This window comes from Alternaria ventricosa (assembly GCF_023758065.1).
Source record: "Alternaria ventricosa strain BMP 2768 chromosome Unknown scaffold_8, whole genome shotgun sequence".
Lineage (NCBI taxonomy): Eukaryota > Fungi > Ascomycota > Dothideomycetes > Pleosporales > Pleosporaceae > Alternaria > Alternaria ventricosa.
The window spans coordinates 912,985-931,266 of NW_026055688.1; the positions used below are offsets into that span (position 1 = coordinate 912,985).

General features: G+C 52.5%; 10 protein-coding genes across 10 annotated transcripts; 3 read left to right on the forward strand and 7 right to left on the reverse strand.

Annotated features, from left to right (window-relative positions):
- Nucleotides 1–119: 119 nt before the first annotated feature.
- J4E93_005535 (uncharacterized protein) lies at nucleotides 120–1,265 on the reverse strand (the record flags this gene model as incomplete). Its single annotated transcript, XM_049343455.1, has 1 exon — nucleotides 120–1,265. The coding sequence occupies one exon, from the start codon at nucleotides 1,263–1,265 to the stop codon at nucleotides 120–122; it is 1,146 nt and encodes a 381-aa protein (XP_049199548.1).
- Nucleotides 1,266–3,230: 1,965 nt separating this feature from the next.
- Nucleotides 3,231–4,099, reverse strand: J4E93_005536 (uncharacterized protein; the record flags this gene model as incomplete). Its single annotated transcript, XM_049343456.1, has 3 exons — nucleotides 3,231–3,352; nucleotides 3,404–3,859; nucleotides 3,916–4,099. 3 exons carry the CDS (start codon nucleotides 4,097–4,099, stop codon nucleotides 3,231–3,233), a joined length of 762 nt encoding a protein of 253 aa, XP_049199549.1.
- Nucleotides 4,100–4,767: 668 nt separating this feature from the next.
- J4E93_005537 (uncharacterized protein) lies at nucleotides 4,768–5,946 on the reverse strand (the record flags this gene model as incomplete). The annotated part of the gene is made up of 3 exons (XM_049343457.1): nucleotides 4,768–5,716; nucleotides 5,780–5,798; nucleotides 5,925–5,946. 3 exons carry the CDS (start codon nucleotides 5,944–5,946, stop codon nucleotides 4,768–4,770), a joined length of 990 nt encoding a protein of 329 aa, XP_049199550.1.
- An 851-nt stretch (nucleotides 5,947–6,797) lies between these two features.
- On the reverse strand, nucleotides 6,798–7,034 carry J4E93_005538 (uncharacterized protein; the record flags this gene model as incomplete). Its single annotated transcript, XM_049343458.1, has 1 exon — nucleotides 6,798–7,034. The coding sequence occupies one exon, from the start codon at nucleotides 7,032–7,034 to the stop codon at nucleotides 6,798–6,800; it is 237 nt and encodes a 78-aa protein (XP_049199551.1).
- Nucleotides 7,035–8,515: 1,481 nt separating this feature from the next.
- On the reverse strand, nucleotides 8,516–10,023 carry J4E93_005539 (uncharacterized protein; the record flags this gene model as incomplete). The annotated part of the gene is made up of 3 exons (XM_049343459.1): nucleotides 8,516–9,727; nucleotides 9,772–9,825; nucleotides 9,877–10,023. 3 exons carry the CDS (start codon nucleotides 10,021–10,023, stop codon nucleotides 8,516–8,518), a joined length of 1,413 nt encoding a protein of 470 aa, XP_049199552.1.
- Nucleotides 10,024–10,719: 696 nt separating this feature from the next.
- Nucleotides 10,720–11,398, reverse strand: J4E93_005540 (uncharacterized protein; the record flags this gene model as incomplete). Its single annotated transcript, XM_049343460.1, has 3 exons — nucleotides 10,720–10,770; nucleotides 10,818–11,176; nucleotides 11,260–11,398. The coding sequence occupies 3 exons, from the start codon at nucleotides 11,396–11,398 to the stop codon at nucleotides 10,720–10,722; spliced, it is 549 nt and encodes a 182-aa protein (XP_049199553.1).
- Nucleotides 11,399–11,963: 565 nt separating this feature from the next.
- J4E93_005541 (uncharacterized protein) lies at nucleotides 11,964–13,121 on the forward strand (the record flags this gene model as incomplete). The annotated part of the gene is made up of 2 exons (XM_049343461.1): nucleotides 11,964–12,070; nucleotides 12,119–13,121. 2 exons carry the CDS (start codon nucleotides 11,964–11,966, stop codon nucleotides 13,119–13,121), a joined length of 1,110 nt encoding a protein of 369 aa, XP_049199554.1.
- A 459-nt stretch (nucleotides 13,122–13,580) lies between these two features.
- J4E93_005542 (uncharacterized protein) lies at nucleotides 13,581–14,821 on the reverse strand (the record flags this gene model as incomplete). Its single annotated transcript, XM_049343462.1, has 2 exons — nucleotides 13,581–14,161; nucleotides 14,218–14,821. 2 exons carry the CDS (start codon nucleotides 14,819–14,821, stop codon nucleotides 13,581–13,583), a joined length of 1,185 nt encoding a protein of 394 aa, XP_049199555.1.
- A 260-nt stretch (nucleotides 14,822–15,081) lies between these two features.
- J4E93_005543 (uncharacterized protein) lies at nucleotides 15,082–15,777 on the forward strand (the record flags this gene model as incomplete). Its single annotated transcript, XM_049343463.1, has 3 exons — nucleotides 15,082–15,403; nucleotides 15,451–15,589; nucleotides 15,639–15,777. The coding sequence occupies 3 exons, from the start codon at nucleotides 15,082–15,084 to the stop codon at nucleotides 15,775–15,777; spliced, it is 600 nt and encodes a 199-aa protein (XP_049199556.1).
- Nucleotides 15,778–16,389: 612 nt separating this feature from the next.
- Nucleotides 16,390–17,929, forward strand: J4E93_005544 (uncharacterized protein; the record flags this gene model as incomplete). Its single annotated transcript, XM_049343464.1, has 6 exons — nucleotides 16,390–16,393; nucleotides 16,484–16,595; nucleotides 16,641–16,844; nucleotides 16,899–17,430; nucleotides 17,490–17,523; nucleotides 17,583–17,929. 6 exons carry the CDS (start codon nucleotides 16,390–16,392, stop codon nucleotides 17,927–17,929), a joined length of 1,233 nt encoding a protein of 410 aa, XP_049199557.1.
- Between the last annotated feature and the right edge of the window lie 353 nt (nucleotides 17,930–18,282).

An 18,282-nucleotide genomic window follows, 5' to 3' on the forward strand; every position in this document is an offset into this window, starting at 1 on the left:
CGGATGTCCTCTCAGATTGGAACGAGTATACATGACATGGAGAGAGTACAGATGGCGAGAAGTACGAGATGCCCATCATCGCCTATCTCGCAAAGCCTGTACGCATGTCAATACAATAATTAACTCCTGAACACTATCAGCGCATTCTCATCTGGCGAAGGACCTATATCGGGCCAGATGTCGGTCTGGCACCCAGCTGCCCTCCGAGCCATATCCCTCTCCAGAAAATTCGCCAACTCCAGACTATCCCAAAGAATCTCTCTCCTCCTCCGCGACCGCAGCATACTAATAATCCTCCGCCGCACTGCCACATCAGTGCAGAAAACATATAGCTGGAACAACGCCGTGGTGAGATCCGTTTTGAGTCCGTAGAGTGGTTGTTGCGACTTGCTCCACAAGCTATCGAGGTCGTCGAGGAGGAGACTGCATTCTACAGCGTCGAGTTGCCCAGTGGGCTGGTTGTCGCAGTCGACTGCAGGGCTTCCTTCGGCTAATAGCAACTCCCAGAGTTTGTGCTGAATTTTCAGATTGACAATTCTTTCTAGGTTTCTTGCGTATTCGGCTGTGCCTACTAAATTCTTCACCACGGCCCGGAATTGTATATCCCATACTCGCAATTGTTCTTTTAAGATCGCCCATTGCTTTTCGCACTCGGAGTTGGTATGCTCCCGATCCTGCTCCAAGTCCCATGAGATATGCGTGACGACATCATCGAACGTGTTCATCACATCTTCCGCCTCGACGAGATCCCGGAGCTTTCCAGCAGGTTTGTCATATTTCTTTTTCGGGGCCATGAATGGCGTGATGTTTGCGAATATACGGTTTTGGGAGAAGAGGCCGACTTGGCTGCCAATGGCATGGAATATCGCTGCCAGTTCCTCGAATTCATGATTGGGTAGGTATGTGCTGGGTCTATGGTTCGCAATGAGTTCTGTCCCAGACTTGATGTGCCGAATCGCTTCACTGAAGTTGCCGCGTAGGCTCTCGAGAATAGCAAACAAGGCGCAACATGTCAGGATAGTGACTAGATCGGTTGGGGAATCGTTCGCAATGCCTCTTCCGTGTATCAGAACAGATATGGCATCATTGTAGTGCGACAGGGTAAAGGCTTCAAGACTTGATGGCTTGTCGTGGTCGCATGTTGTGAATTGCCAATGGACGGCGCCAAGAGCCATGACTGCATGTCGTACACACGAGACGTTTTGGCTAGGGCCCTGGAAGGCCTTTTGCCAAAAGTTCTTGTTCAAAGATTCAGATATCTCCATGTCGTGAATCGTGTTGGTGAAGAAGTGAGTGTAGTAGTAGGTTTCCAGAGAATGGCCTGGTACCAACAACGTTCTGGGAAGATCGAGGATCGAAGATACCCTTGAAGAGCAAACGGTTCGGATAGGCTTTGGTGCCAGCACTGGCGCGTTCGAAGTCTGCCATCTTTTCAGAGGCTCAGATGCGTAGCCATCGCAGACGAAGCCGGCTAAAGTGCATCTTTGACATGTGGGTTCAGTCTCGTCGCATTTCTTCCGTCTTTGCTTGCTGGGCGAATTAGGTAAAAAAGGTGTTACGGGGTGCGACAAACCACACTGCGGACCTACCAGGTGATACAGCCTGTACGCGTCTTGTGGGAGAAGGCTCTAACCCTCCGTGCGCCTGATGGTGGCTTCGTGTTTTGCATCGCGTATATGCAGGGAAAAGTGCGTATACATCCTACTTCAATGGCCAGAGATTGGCAGGACCGGGCTCCAGTCTGAGTCAAACGCGTACGTTCTGCATGTTGATACGGGAACCTTCGATGGGGGAGCTCTGCCAGCCCGTACGCGGTGAGCCGGGAACTTTGGTCGCTGCGCGTTGGGCAGCCTCGCTCAGGATATGATTGGTCTCCTATACGCGCAGGCCCACCAACTGCTATAACGGGACTAGCGCTCAGCTCGCCAAGCACACCAAAGTCCGCATGAAGCCGAGCTACCTTTCTTTGGTCGTAGAACCATGACAGTATCTAAACGGTGTACAATTTGGCTGAGTCCGATTTATGTGACTACCTAGGTAGGTACATCCGCAGGGCGAAGCAAGAGCATGCGCGTTAGGCTCTAGGTCGCAGAGCTAACCGGGCTCCGAAAGAGAACGCGAGGCATTCAGCGTTGAATAGGTGACTCTTACCGTCTAGGTGTTTTGCTCGTTCCATTTGACACCCTCTCACAATACCGCCCTGACCAAGAATACAACTATCGCAATATCTTCATCTCAAAGCATGACCGACACCCAACGATCTAAACCCACCATGGCTGTCGCTCCAACCCAGGAGAACCAACCCTCAAGATTGGAAGCTTTCCTATCAGCACACCCCGAGATCCAGATTGGTCGCGCCGCCTTTGAAAGCCTCCAATCTGCCCACGATGGCAGCGACTCCTTCTCCATCATCAACAAGCCGTTCGTAAACATGGTGCTGTATCAAGAGTTCAATGCGGATACGAGGGAGCGCATATCAGTTGTCGCATTGATTGACGACCGGAAGGCTCTTGATCATTATGAACAAGACTGCGGTGGAACTTCGAATGAAGATGGATGCGATTGTGCAGAGAACCAAGGGCCCGAACATATGATTTACGGCTGTGTCGTCGAATACAAGAGCGCGGATTGCGAGAACCACAAGGATGAGCCGGAACCGGACCCTGATTGTTCTGAGTGTTGGCCAGTATTATGTGGGAGTAAATGCGCTCCCTGAAGTGGCTGGGTGACGAACAGCAGTCACAAGTTGAAGACCCTGTACTGTTTGGTTTCGTAGATTTAATTTGTTGCAAAGATAATAAAATGTAACTGTCGAAAGCGTATCCATTCTACCTCTTGTCAGATTGATCGAAAGATAATTGTCACTAGAAAACCGTTCGTTAAGGTGCTACCTAGTGATTGATGGAATTCGCGAGGTATCTAGAGGCTATTCTTGGTTTGTTTGTAGGCTAGTACAGCGAATGTACATCTTGACAGTTCACTCTTCCAGCTAATGATGTGCACAGGAAGACTTGGACGATTCATGCAATTGGTAAATTAAGCTACGAGACATCAATCGGCGCGCTATAATCGAGATTCTCATGGCCTAATGGGTAGGCGTGATAGTAGGATGAACGATACGAACAGGAAAAGTACTACAGCCGTAGGCGCCTTGTCAGCGCTGGCGCCGCTCACTTGTATCACTGGCACTGCTTCAGCGTGAGCTGCGAGGCTTGCTAATGAGCGGCATTTTAAGAGAAACCATTACCTGGTATATTGCTGCTAGCTGGAATGCCGTCAATAGTAGATTTCACAAAGTCGTATCCGATATCCGTTCGGACGCCCTCGGGGTTTTTGATCTCAGCGTCTTCATCTTGAGAGATTGTTAGCAAGGCTACGGGCTTAGCCCGGAAGGACAACTTACACCACAACTCATAGGCCTCCGGATGGGGACCAACAAGACCAACAAAGCCTTTGCCGTATGGTGTGACTGAGGCAGCGACATTCTGATTGGCAGAATATCTAGCAAGAATTCCACGGTCAGAGTCGTTGAAGCCTAGCATCGTTGCGCCTTCTTGGAAGTACGCCCATCTAGCCTTCTCCAACTTCGGGCTGCTAGTGCTAGCATTAAACTTCCAATCGACTTGAATCGTGGTATCTCGGTCGTCGTCAACCTGTGCTTTGTCTTGCAATATCTCGGATCCGACGTCGATACCGCTGGGCATAAGATCGAGTGCCGACTTTCCAGCAAGATAAGCCCCCAGGCAGAAGCCCATGTACCGACCGCCGCCATTGACAAATTCTCTGATCGTCTTCGCATGCGTTTTGAGCTCATCCCAAGCTTCGTCAAGATCTGTGAAATCATTCTTAGTCTCTTGTGCTTACTTCAAAGTCAAGACGCACTACGTTCTCATCATCGGACTAGGAAGTACTGACCTGGTCCACCAGGATATGCGTAGAGATCAGCTTTAGAGAGAAGAGAGGGGCTGAGGTCCACTTCTTCGTCCGGTCCAGCATACGTGACGTTGAAGTGGTAAGGGGAATTCATGAGGAGCCTGCCAACACTCTCGGAGCAATTGTCGCAAGTGCTGGATCCACGGTAGACGATTGCTGTCTTCATGGCTACGACAGCGGGTAATGCCAGGAGCAGTACCAGACCATCTGCGATTCTCATCTTGGTTTGAGTAGTTGAGGAGTGCTATGTTGCGCTTGAAAGAAGTATGTAGGTTGATGGAATACAATAATATAGGTGTGCAACGAGTCGAGTTTTATACACACGGCTTCACCTATGTATGTACAAGAGGGGATGGTACCTTGATGATCCTCGGGCGGGCCTCCCGCCCTATGCGCGACACTCATAAGGGAGGCCCACCATACCTAGGTATGAAAAGCCTCCACTACAGTCATTGCGCGAGCGCGTATACGATTGCTGGGCGAGAGGATCAATACTTAGATTTCGCTAGCGTCAGGCTGTGTCAAGCGTCGAACGAAGATAACTCCAAGGTTTGTAGTGAGATGAGTTGAATGGTGGAAGCGTATAGCTGGCTAATCAGCGACTTTCTGATATCATAAAATTGTGTAAGGGTAGCACCGGGCAATTGCTCTCAAGATGTTGGCGTCGGCCCCTAACTGCGCGTAAAGCCGGCCAATCAACGACTTCGGCCCCACCTGAGGCGAGAAAAACCTTGGAAGTGCCACATCTCCATCTCACACCCCCTCGAGCCCAGCAACTCTTTCGCATCAGAACTTACGTGATGGCCCCTCCTCGTGACGCTCTGGATCTCAGAGCTACTCAGCCGTCTGTTGGCGTAGCATAGCAAGCTGCTTCTGGTAGTCTTCCTTTGCTTCCTTTGCCTCGTCGACTTCCCAGCGCGCATCCCTCTCTAGTGTGTATATCTTCTCTATCTTTCTAATCTGCCGCAAGTAGGCTTCTGCCTCGGGCCCAAGAATCTTCAACAGGGTACCAGCCGATAGGTCTTTCTTACGGATGATCTCACGCCACTCGTCGGTTTGGCCATATTTTGGCGCGTGTTTATTGAAGTCGGATGCAAATGCGTCACTGTCGCTTGCGTCGAATCTCTCTCCAAAACGAACCCCGTCGCGCATGTTAACATTCAGGCAACTATTGATGTAGCGTTTGACCTTTGGAGGCATGTCTCGAAATCTGGACTGGTACTCTAATACCTTGATCATGTCGATGGAGATGGTGCCTTTTGGTAGCTTGAATCCGATGTCGGCTAGGCCCTGCTGTGTCAAAGTCGGTCGATGGAAACAGACGCAGATTGTTGGATACGTTGTTGACAAGTCATGGAACATCTTTCTGAGACCCGCGACGGCCTCATTGGTCGATACAAAGCTGGATTGGGGAACGTTTGGTTTCCCGTTCCATTTGGACGGCACCCACAATCGGTACTCGTGCGCTTTGTTCTGTCTTACATCGCTTTGATCCTCAGTGCTTGATACTGCTGGGGATACTGGGGTGGTGGTTTCCACAGACAAGACTCGCATCGCTTCTACTTGCTTCCAGTAGCCCCTCGCCTCGTTACAGGATATCCAGCCATTCCAGGAATAGGCCAGACCAGACGGAGCCCACTCCATTGATACCAGAGCGACATGCGATTTCTCCCAGCAGCGAGCCAGGGTTTCGTTCTCTGTTGCGCATTCCCGTATTCTCTTCATCTGGCTTTCAGCGACGAGGCCAGTCGGTGGTATCATGGCAATCACTGGACGAATTGATCTGATGCTGTGAGGATGTAAGTAGCTGCTAGTACAAGAAGCTAGCAGCATTACAACAACTTACACAGAAGTTGAGCCGGAAACTAATAGAGGGCGAGAAGATCGTATGTCTAAGCGCGGTAAAGAGATGAAAGAGATGAAAGAAATGGATAAGAAACGGATTCTATCAAAAGCCACTGTCGAAGACTTGTTCTCTGATTAGCGCTTACGCTCCGAGAATAGAATTTCCATGTGACGATGTGCTCAGGATCAACACTACCTGTCAACCCCAAGGCAGCAGCACAGCCTCGTAACCCATGACCCCAGACTCATGGTGGCTGAGTCGAGGCCAAGGAGATTGTACCAACCTGATCGACCTTGGCCGACAAGAATTTGGACACTGGATACAACACTAAGATGACTGAAAGCCTACTTGCCTAGGTTCCTTGCGATGATGTGGGGGGGAGGATGCACGCGCTGTCATGTGCGAGGTGGGGTTGGCGCACATTGGGTCAGCGGGCGTAACACCCCGGAGGAAAGAAGCCACCCATCAACACCTTTGCATTGATCCTTCTCAGTTCGACTAAACTGTCAGATTAACAAGATCCTCGTACAATTCTTGTAATCCTTCTGCTGCATACATCAAAAAAAGTATTAGACTTACATTCACTTATCGCGTAGCGAGGAGGTTATCAGTGCAAACGTTTTATTTCTTAATGAATGCCCAATTTGGGGTTGCAGACTACATCACTCCAACAATCCGTATGTAAATGTACCATAGCCAGGCCAGGCGACATCAAACAGCTCCAGCTATATCGAATACCGCGACTTCCTGTCAATGAAGACGCCTCGCTGCCCCTTTGCTATCGCAACCCCGACCTCCATGTCCTATGTCTTCGCGACCGTCCGATGTGTCCACGTAGGCGTCTACTGAACAGTCGGTCCTTGCATGTTGCTCAAGTTCTCTGGGATAGGCTGAGATCGCATCTGGATCCAAAATTCCGGCCATTCGTCCCTGAGATGGCCTGTCGGTGATAATAAAGCTCGCGGTCAGTTTATCTTGTCAAGCGTCACCAGTAGGCGTGATTGAAGCGAAACCATTATCACTTCTCCAACTCAGACTGATACTTACCGATGAGATTGACGAAGCCCGAACGAGGCGTGAGCTTGTAACCGCCTTCGCACGGCTCGAAGTGGTCCGCCGCGCTGCCAGGGTGGACTTGGTCGAACATGGTCCGGATGTCGGTCAAGGTGACTTGGTTGCCGGACTTGAGGAGAGTGAGGATTCCGGGGAGGTGGCCGGCCTTGGTAGGGATGAGGTCTGAAGCGACGTTTGGCATTGTTGTTGGGGTTTATATGCTTGGGCTTGCCGTAAAGGGTGAGAAGAGAATTGATGATGTTAAGCTTTATTTCTCGTTCTCAAAGATGTGGTGTTTATAGAAGAGGGATGCATGGTTCCTGATGGCTTGTTCATATACTGAGAGGGAGTGAGATATCCAAACAGTGAAGGAATGAGCTTTCGAGGTGAGTGAGAGAGTGACTGCGGCTTCTTTAAGTATTGCGGCTATACGCAAGGCGAGGATGGGCGGTCATGTCTTGACAATAACAACAAAATAACGCGTGATCAAAAGCTCGCGTGATCTCTTCAAGTTCACAAGCTGCGTGGTATTGTGTAGATACTTGTGCAAGAACATAAGCGTGGATTTATGAATAAATCCATTCAGAAACCTAGAGATCTGAGAACAATAGTTTAGTACAATGTAAGCACCCGAATAGGGTATTTCCTGGAGAAAGAGGTCGGGTATTGTCAGGAGTGAGCGACTCCATTTGAGAAGTCAGTATGACATAACTGTTGCCGAGTCTGGGTAAAGGACGATCTGAGTAACATGGCTATAGCCCAAGCGGGAAGTGTCAGTCACGCTGTTGATTGATACCAAACGCGCTCTCTGGGCGTAGGGTACCACAATAGCCATGGCAGACTAAGTATGCCTCTTTTCTGCCACCTGTAAGCTGCGTGCAATTTCCTGCGTGCGCTTACAAGGACCTGAGCTCAGTGTTGGCGGAGAGTTGGAGGACGCGCTCGAACCCCTCGCTCCTACCATTGCGGGTCACCCCAACCACTATCTGGCTGCGACGGATGCGCGTCTAGAGTACGACTTGCATGGCACTCGTCATCTCCAATCTTGTACTCTTGACTCCTGCACACGTCATCTTCCGCTTCTCCATACACGCCAGTTGCCACTTCTCCACCTCCAACTTGAGCAGCGGTGTCGGCGTCTGCTAGAACCTCTTCTAGCCAGCCCGACAATCTCCACCCAGCTCTACGCAGAAGCTCAGAACGGAAGCAGCGTGAGATGATTACGTTCCCACCTAAGCAGTCAAACACACGCGAGAAAACCGACCGAGGAGCCGACATGAATGCTTGACCCCAGGCGCAACATTTGATGCTGAGCTGTTAGCGAGATCCAGCGCAGCAGACGGCCCTAGACTTGTACAAACCTCAGTCGACATGGTTGTTAACCCTAATTCTGGTCTGATACTGAATGAACTCGATTTATCATATATACTCAAGGTAAGCATCTACATCTCTTATGCGCACTGTGTGTAGAACGACATTGTTGGCGTATATCGTACTTCATATAGCCGTATAGACACTGTGGAGTGAGAAGTCCTAAGCCCAGAGAAGACAGACCAATGGTAGCGCGTCTTCTTCATCTTACTGATGTTCTTCTCAGTGTTGTGTTGGCGCCCAAGCTCAGATCAGACCAAGCTCCAACGTTCACCCCATGCCAAACGGTCTTCGTGCGACTACAACACTGCACTACTCTTGCTCGTCCTCGCCCTCACTGTCGTCATGGAACATGCCGTGTAGTCCTTCCGTTTCAGCTCCGATCAAAGGAGCCCTCTCGCCCTCGTGACGCGCGAGATGGCCTCCTATGCTGACAGCCAATGTACTAAAGCCATGGATCATGGTACTTCCGAGCACAATGAAGCAAACAAGGGGCCAGATCATAGTTGCTGTACGTTGTCGCTCCACTGGCAGATCGTTAGGCGGATGTGGAAGGGGTAGGGATGTACCAGTCTCGAGCTGCGCGCGGGCTTCGATGGCGAGGAAGAGTGCGCCAACACCCATTGGTCCGAAATGTCCGACAAATAGGGCTTCAGTTGTAGTCTTCACGGATGGCAACATTTTTGTCTTGAAGAGCGTGAAAACAATCGGAATCCTGCGGAAGAGCAGGATGAGTGCGAGCAAAGCGACCAGTCGGAGAGGGGTGATTCCGTCCACCGCGTTGAAGCTCGCCCAGGGTATCATTGCACCGAAGAAGATGAAGAAGGCCGAGTTGATCAGCAAGTCGATGATGACGGGTAGAGCGGTTCCTTCTGTCGGGTTCTTTTGGTTGTGCGCAAAGCCACGGCCTGCGAAAAAGGCAACTAGGAAGTCATCCACTCCAAGAACCGATGCCAGTCCGATGGAGAAGATGGCCAAGAGGAGGTAGAAGGCCAGGTATGAGGCTCGACCCATCCACTCGCGGCTGTGTGAGAACCTGTATAAGCCGTTGAAGATGTATCCCAGGGCGATACCGAGGAGAACGCCCACCACGCACTGGTACAGTATCGTAACAAGGAACCATTTCGTGAAGAAGCCACTAGCGGTGTTCTTTAGGAGAAGGCTCAATCCCAGATACAGGAACGGGAAGGATATGCCGTCGTTGCAACCACTCTCCGCGCTCAACAAGTCCCTAATCCGCTTGGGTACTCGGGTGCTAAACTGGCTGTTGGACAGAACGGAAGCTGCAAGAACAGGATCCGTGGGCGTGAGACAGGCCGATATCGTTAAAGCAGTCTGGAAGTCCGTGTCGAAAAGGAACATGATGAGCATTCCGCACATCAGCCAGCCGAACGTCATGACAGGACCAAGAAGCACAAGCAGGGCGCGCCATTTCTTTTGAAGATAGCCTGCGGGAAGCTCCAGACCGACTACGAAGCATTGAATTCCGACAATGAGACGCGTCATCTCTTGGATGATTTCATCCTGCGACGGTTAGTATTGTTTGTTTGTGTGAGGAGTACACTTACGGAAAAGCCCCATTCGTATGGCCTGAGCAGGTTCAGAGCGCGTGGTCCGATGATCTATCGATTTTGTTAGCGAAATGTTGGTTCTTGAAGATGTCTGCAACTCACGATACCAAACAGCGTGGCTAATGGTGGTTCTGAGAGATGCAGGCGGTTCCGGATCATAAGCGAGAACAACGCATACAAGATGAGGAAGAAGGTCAGGGTCACGTAAGTAACGTGCGGCCCTGTAGGCTCAAGTTGAGACCAGGCCATGATGCTCTACTGTTGTTAGAGGCACGCGTGTAATTGTGGTGAGTGAGCTGAAGTCTCTGCGAAGCTTGGGCGAGAGTAGGCGTTCTATGATCGACGTGACGTCGAAGGTAAATGGCGAACACCGCTAGGAAGGACCGCGCGCGCTGGAAAGACAGCGGAGATTCACGCACGAAGACCTCGGGCGGCGAATATCACGGGGGGTCAGAAGTGCAGGATTAATGGCGCGTTGGATCAGGTGTTGATCGCGAAGGATCACACTGCATGGAGGTGCGCATCGATGACGAAGGATGGCTGGATTTGGCAGTGCGCTCGGACCGTAGTTGCCGGAAGTGGTGGCACCTTGCATGTTGAACTACACTACCAAGCATCCAAGGATTGATGACATGTAACGGACTCTCGAAGAGTGTAGGCGAGACGTCTTTGCGAGGGCATGTTTGCGGAGTATTATGGCCTATCATATGTATGCACCAGTCCCGAATGCGATATATGCAGCTAGATCAAGCCACTATCTCCACGTGAGCACGCGAGGTAATCAATTCGCTACTTTTGTGAATCCAGCGCCTCCCTTGAATATGGATATGCCCAACGCCGCTCCCACGCGGTGATGCTACACAATCTGGCCATGCCAGGCGGCTGCTATTAAAAATACATGCAAATTACAGTGAAACCAATGGTTGTGATTATGGGAATTGTCGGCTATGCGTCGTCCGGTGGGTTGTTGAAGAAGGCGAATCGTATCCTGTGGAGCTGGGGAAGTTAGTAATGCTTCGTCTGAAGAGTGTTGCGGTGCATACCGAAGGGAGCTTTGGAATGACGACTGCTATGGTCGCAAAACAGTTGATGAGGAAATACGTGAGATTGTAATTCGTGTAGTGCGTGCTGACGAGAAACAGCACAATGGGCACGCTGAGAAGGAACTTCTTGGCTGGTGTGTATTGCTCGCCGTTGTCAATTTGTTCCCACATGTTCAAGTTGTCGTAGGCGCCCGAGTTGAAGTCAAAGGGCACACCGCGCACGTAGTGGAACATGAGGTAGGATCCCGCCACGTACGAAAGGTTGACTAGGGTCCATGATGCTTCTTGCGACATGCCGGGGATGATGTCGAACAGAATCTTGCCGAAGAAGATGAGGACAAAGTGGATGGCCCAGGCGCCTGGAGGTGTTAGCCTGAGATACAGAATAGCAGCATATCATCTCTATCTCGTGTGATATGTATGCGCGGTATCTCGTGCTCACCCTTTGCATTCACCCATTCGGCGTTGAGGTTGGGCAGGGCGGACTGGTCGCTCAGCTGCTCCAGAGACTCGGGGGGCTCTTTGTAGACAAGACTACTGCTACGTCGCCTCCTCGCGTCTTTTGCAGCATCCAGTGACATCTTGGAGTAGGACGAGGGCGAGTCTGATGGGCGAGACCGCGGGTCGCCAGCAAAGCTCAGGCGGGAGGTGCGATTGAGGAGTATGGGTGACAGTTTGGCGGTATTGCTGGATTCGTCGGGCGGCCGGGCGGTGGGGAAGGGGGATAGATAGTCGCGTGCGCGAGCTGAGGCTATGGAAGAGCTGCCACGGACAATGGCATGTCAGTGAGGTCCGAAAGGAGCAAGGCGGCGACGTGGGCTTTCAGGGTCTTACTGAGTACGCAATACCTTCCGGAGCGTCCGAGCTTTTGGCGTTGAGCGATTGGCGCGGAGATGGGCGTGTCGACGGTAGCGATATAGCGAGGCAGCGGGCAGAGAATAGGGAACTGGTGGCAGAGGAGGAGGGAGTGAAGCCTCAGTCGGCAGGCGTGAAGACGGAGGCGTGGCAGGTCCACATGATGCTCCCAAAGACCGTGTTCCTAGCAATCACCGAGGCCGTGCCCTGAGCGCAACCATACAACTCTAGAACCAGACACGACCACTTCCGTCTACGCCAGACCCTCCAACCACCACCCTTTTCACCACCATGGCCTCGGAAGCGCCGCCCCCGATGGAGCCCCACGCCCTCGCCCACGATGCACCCCAAGTCGATGCACCCGATGCGACGCAGAAGCCCGTCAAGCGCTCGTGGAGGTATGACGCGCCCATGGATTAAATGCATCCCCAGCTAATGTGCATAAGACGAAAATACCGCAAGATGCGCATCAGGTTCGAAGAGGCCATGAACGACAGCGACTCCCTCATCAAGCAGGAGTGGAAGGCCATGGGCACCGCCCGCCGCCTGCAGGAGAACAACGACCAGATCCTTGACATCCTCCTCGAGCTCAACGAGCAGACACGCGTCAACCCGCGCCTGCGCTTCGACCTGCGCAACCTCTCCGCCGCCGACACCGCCGTGCCCTCGCTGGAAGCCGTCCCCGATCCAGAACTGGTGAAAGCGCAGCTGCAGACGCTGCGAGAGGACCTGGCCGCCAACACCATCACCCCCGAGGAGTACGCGACACGGGCTGACCAACTGCACTCGTCGCAAGCCATCCAGCAGACGCTCAAGTCGCTCGCCAGTCTCGAGGCCAAAGTCCCCCACACGACGCGCGCCGACCTGCCCGACCACCCGCTTGAAGGCATCGACCTCAGCGAGCATGCGCCGGGCTACATGTCGCCCACCCACGAAGACGAATACCTCCTCGCTACCGACCAACTCCTCGAGCAGCCCGGCTTCGATCAAGCCCTCCAGCAGGGCCGCCCCGTACGCCTCGCATCCGCCCAGCCCCCGCTCAGCGAAAAGGACCTTACCGTGCGGAACCCAGATAGCGTCTACAACTGGCTACGCAAGCACCAGCCCCAAGTCTTCCTGCAAGACAAGGACGCGGCGCATCACGAGAACCTCTCCGAGAAGTCTGCCGCGCCAAAGACCAGCAAGGCCAACGCAACCAAGGTCAAACGCGAGTCAAACATTGGCGGCGGCACACCCGCTCCACGCGAGCACGACGACGAAGACTCGGCAGCCCCCGAAACGGGCAAGGGACGACGCAAGACGGGAGGCGGCGACGACGACACCGCCTACCGACCCAAGGGCGGCAGCTCTCGACCCGCAAAGCGCAAGCGGGAAGAGGGCGAGACGCCTGCGGGTAAAGGTAGCAGGAAGAAGAGTCGTCCAAGCGCGGTCACAGGACAAGCTGCTTGATCTGCCTGCTAACAGCGCGCACAGAAGAGATGGCCTATCGAGCTGGGGTATGCACTCATTGCGTGCGCAGTTATGATAGCAGGGCCTCGCACACATGCAACGTGCGGATCCACGCTGAGAACGCTTCCGTAGCCATCCCTTGTAAGATGTGCATGCGCCGTGGCGACGAGTGCGTTGTCGATCCACTCAATACCGGAATCATGGATACATCCGTTTAACATTCGTAAAAATCATGTTGGAATTGGGTATGGCGTTAAGGGGAAATATTGGCGTAACGATGGGTCTAACTATACCCTTGGAAGACTATTCCGGAAATTTGTATCACTAGGAGTTAAGGTCCACCACTGGATATATGGGTATCATCCCCACACGCAGCACAGAAAGATGCTGTTTTCCATTGCGTATCTGTACAACAATCAAACATTTCGTATTCATACATCAACGTTTATTTCACCCACTCTATCTTAGTGGCTTCCCCCTGGCACCCCCCACCATAACCGTCTCCGGCGCCTTGCCCGTCTCACTCATAAACGGCAAGCTCGTCTCAAGCACCTTGCTGCCATCCACAAGCAGTCCATTCCCCTTCCGCTGATCTTCCAGATACGCCGTCTCCGCCCTCTTCTCCTCAAGATACTGTTTCCTCTCCTTCGTCAACACCCATTCCTTGGGAAACTCCGCCCGTTTCTTCGGCGTGTGATGTCTGAAATCAAACGGCACGTCTTCAAACGTATCCTTTCCTTCCTTCGCTTCTTTGATAATAGCAGACAGGGTTTCACCTAGGAACCGCTTGTTCTGCGCCTGTGTATCGAATTTCTCGCAGGAGAGCTTGACGATGTTGGTGGAGGGGTTGTAGCGGGGTCCGGCGAGTTTGATCACTTTGGAGACTTGGAGGGGGTTCAGCGAGTGGGAGGCTGTGAGGTCGTTGGGCGAGAACTCGACGACGACTTTGTTGGCGGCGGGGTGCGATTCCCCGAGGTAGGATGTGTAGCGGAAGCGGAAGGGTGTTGCGGATGTGGGGGGTTCGAAGGGGCGGGCGAGGTCTGGGGAAGCGTTAGTTATTTCATCTCGTGGATGGTTGGATATATGGTAAACGTACGGCTCAAAAGCGGTAACTCCCACGCAATCAACCGCGCATACTCCCTCAACTCGCGGTGCTGCTCCAACTCTCCGTGTCCATGACTTGTCAGATCGTCTCCGTAGTAATCCTCATCCGGTCCCATGCTCTCTTCTCCCTCCGCCCAGAACCCAGTCGATACCTTCCTCTTGTCATCCTCTTCGATATCAAAGTCTTCGTCTGTTTCCAGGCCAAAGTCTTGGGTTTGTGGTAGACCACGTTTCCCCTTGCGCAGGGCGTCGCGGACAACGTTCGGATCGATCTCTGCGAGGGACACGCGGAGGTTCTCCAACATGGCGGATTCGCGCTCTTGCGGTGTCATGTCTTGAAATGCTTTTGTCTGGGTGGTGTTGGAGAAGGAGGATTGAGGTAGTTCCGGCGCCAGTTCTTCCAGAGTTTCAGTCGGTTTCTTCGCATCCGCAGCGGTTACGGAGCCTTCTTTCGTGGGTTCGTTGGCGTACCGCCGCGGCGTTGTGGATATTGGCCGTTGCCATTGTGCGGATGTGTGTTTTGGTGCGGCGAGCGTTCGTATCCGCGAGGGGCATTGGCGTGACTGCAGCAGCAGTCTTCGTGGTATTGACGCCATTGGATGCGGTTGGGCGGGTGATGCTGTCGTCGACTTTTCGCGATGCAGGATTGCTTGGCGATGGGGTGCAAAGTGTGGCCGTGCGTCGGACCAATTGGAACTACGACGGCCCCGACCTTCGCCGCCGTCCTTGCATCGTGACCATCTTGACGCCGACTTGATTTCGACTTTTGGTTCTGATCTCGAGGGCAGTTGATGGCTAGACTGATCACGCTTACCCAACACTATCCCCCGATATCTTGACATCCATCACATCCACCATGGCTTGGAACTGGACGTCTGATTCGAAGCTCTGCTTCGTGACTACCGGAGCAACGGCGCCGTTCACCGAGCTCATCGAATCAGTGCTGAGTCCAAAGTGTCTGGACTCACTACGCGAAGGAGGATTCACTCATCTCTTGGTCCAATATGGATCTGCCGAGGACGTGTACAAACAGTTCTCCAAACTCGCTTCAGCATACATGCAGGAGACCTCGTCAAAAGGAGACCTCGTCATAGATGGCATAGATTTTAATCCGGACGGACTGAAAACTCAGTTCCAGTTGGTACAGCGGTCGAAAGGCTTGGTCATCTCACACGCTGGTACTGCACAGCCACTTCATTTGGTCGATTCATCTAACGATGCATAGGATCCGGTTCTATCCTTGAAGCACTTCGCTATCAGATCCCACTCATCGTCGTGCCAAATACTGGATTACTGGGCAACCACCAGGAGGAGCTCGCTGTTGCAATGGAACGGAATAACTACCTTGTTCGTGGTGATGTGGAGTACGTTGATCGTTCGTATCACTGACATTTCGTACTGATAAATCTACAGAAATCTCGGGCCTGCGATCAAGAAGTCGGACGAGTTCCGACTGAAGATGTCGCAATTCCCACCTATCACGAGTGGGAAGCATCGTGAGACTAAGAGCTTCGCGGCGATCATGGATGAGACCACGGGTTATATGGATTGATGCAACCTTCATCAACACTTTCCCGGTTCTTCTTCGCGGAAGAGCTCGAATTCTAATGGACTTGAGAGCTGGCCCGACACTTGGGAGGAGGCCACGCTGTTCGGCATAGACCGCGTCTTTGATACTCGGTTCTCAACCAACGGGACTCCCAACCTGAATACGGATGAAGAAACATCAGAGATATGTCACTATCTCTAGGAGTTACATTGTCGCATATGGGTACTTGGTCGTTCCTGCAACGCAAAGATGTGGCAGGATGTACCGTAAGGACCAGGTGGACACGGTTGGAAACTGCGTCACCTGTCACTTCCATTGGGTCACGGCGTGGAACCGATATTGGTTGCTCCGGGTGTCTATTGTGGTAGTCGCTTCCGCTTTGCTCTGCATGCGGGTTTGCGACTGCCCGGTGTTTCGCTGTATACGTATCAACGACGTATGTACTTGAGCTTTACAGATGGTACACGCAGGCTTGTACCACTCACTTCACTTCAACACTTCTTCACTTTCAACACACCACTCGCTTTTCTTGTTGGACCTTTTTTTCTCTACCTTTCTGCACCTCAGTAATCTGGCACTGATACAGCAAACAATCCAATTCACACCGAATCCAGCATGCGTATGCAGTCCTTCGTCACAACGCTGGTGGCCACTGTAGCTTCTGTGGTAGCAGCCGCGCCGAGGCGAGTACCCTTTAGTACAATTTCAGTCTCACAGGCTAATCAAATCTGCAGTACCCTTCACGGCCGAAGCGTCTCCTTTGACTGGGGTTCAGAGAAAGTGCGAGGTGTGAACATAGGCGGTTGGCTCGTCGTGGAACCGTAAGCAAACCCGCACCCATTGTTTGCATGGCCTGACGGACTCAGATTCATCACACCATCCATCTTCGAGAAGTACGACTCAGAAGAATGGCCAGTCTTTGACGAATGGACGCTTTGCGAGCGACTGGGCTACGATGCTTGTGCCGATGTGCTGAAGCAACATTGGGATAACTTCGTCTCATTGGACGACTTCTGGAAGATCAAGAACTCCGGCTTCAATGTCGTACGCATTCCCGTCGGTTACTGGAGGTAGGATTTCGCATGATGGCAATACACGATTCATACTAACTCCAATATCCTTAGCTACGTGGAGCCCTGGGGCCCTTACATTGCCGGTGCGGCTCCCTACCTCGACGCCGCAGTCGACTGGGCGCGCCAAACCGGCCTCAAGATCATCATCGATCTTCACGGCGCCCCCAAATCCCAAAACGGCTTTGACCACAGCGGCCATACAGCATCTTGGCCATCCTGGGGCGACGCCGAGAGTCTGAGCCACACACACGCTGCACTTAGTGTCATCTCACAAAAGTACGCCAAACCAGAAATGCAAGACGTCGTGATCGCCATTCAATTCCTCAACGAGCCTTTCCTACTGAAGCTCGATCGCGAGATGGTCAAACAGTTCTACAACGACGCGTATTGGAGCCTACGAGATATCAGCGATACAGCCGCCATGATGCACGATGGCTTCGAGAACCCGTCTTGGCTGAACGGTTTCCTGACTACCAAAGATGGTGCGAGCAATGTGATTGTCGATCACCACGAGTACCAGATCTTCGGAGATGGTATCAACGGCATGTCCATCGACCAACACATCGCTCTTGCGTGCAACTCTGTATGTTACAATCTCTCTACCATCATGCGGGGAAACATCTACTAACCCCTCCCGTCCAGGTCAGCAATTACGACAGCTCCGACAAATGGACCAGTAAGCCCCGCCCACCCCCTCCCGTCCCCTTCCATCCGCACACTAACCCCCCATTCCAGTCGTAGGCGAATGGTCCGGCGCCTTCACAGACTGCGCCCCGCACCTCAACGGCTTCCACTTGGGCTCCCGCATGGAAGGCAGTTTCCCCGGTTCCTATCACATCGACACCTGCGCCGGTAAATCCGGTACTGTCTCCTTGTGGACTCAGGATTGGAAGAACAGCGTCCGTCGCTACATCGAGGTCCAACTCGATGCGTACGAGGCCAAGACCAAGGGATGGATCTTCTGGAACTTCAAGACTGAGGGGGGCGCGGGCGAGTGGGATTTGTTTCAGTTGATTGATGGGGGTGTTTTTCCGCAGCCGTTGGAGAGTAGGTGGTTTGAGAGGGCTTGCGATAACTTCTGAGCGGGCGTGAGGGATTACGGGTAGGGCAAAGTGGTATGCGGGACGGGTGTAATGTTGTGATTGACGGGTGATGGTATATGAGGTGGTACTTGTGTATGGGTATGTGGCATCTTAGTGGATATATACTGACATCACATGCAATACAAAAGATCATTTGGCTATCTCTTCCGCCTTTAGGCTCCGTGGTAACCGCTTTATGCAGACTTAACATTTTATTGACCAATCGATCAAAGCCAAGTGGTATATAAGTGAGCGCGTACAAATGCACTAGCTCGAGAGAGTGCTGTGGCCTGTTGACGCTTGAGACACCTTGCAGCACCAGACGTGCGTCTACGCTGATGATCATTATATAT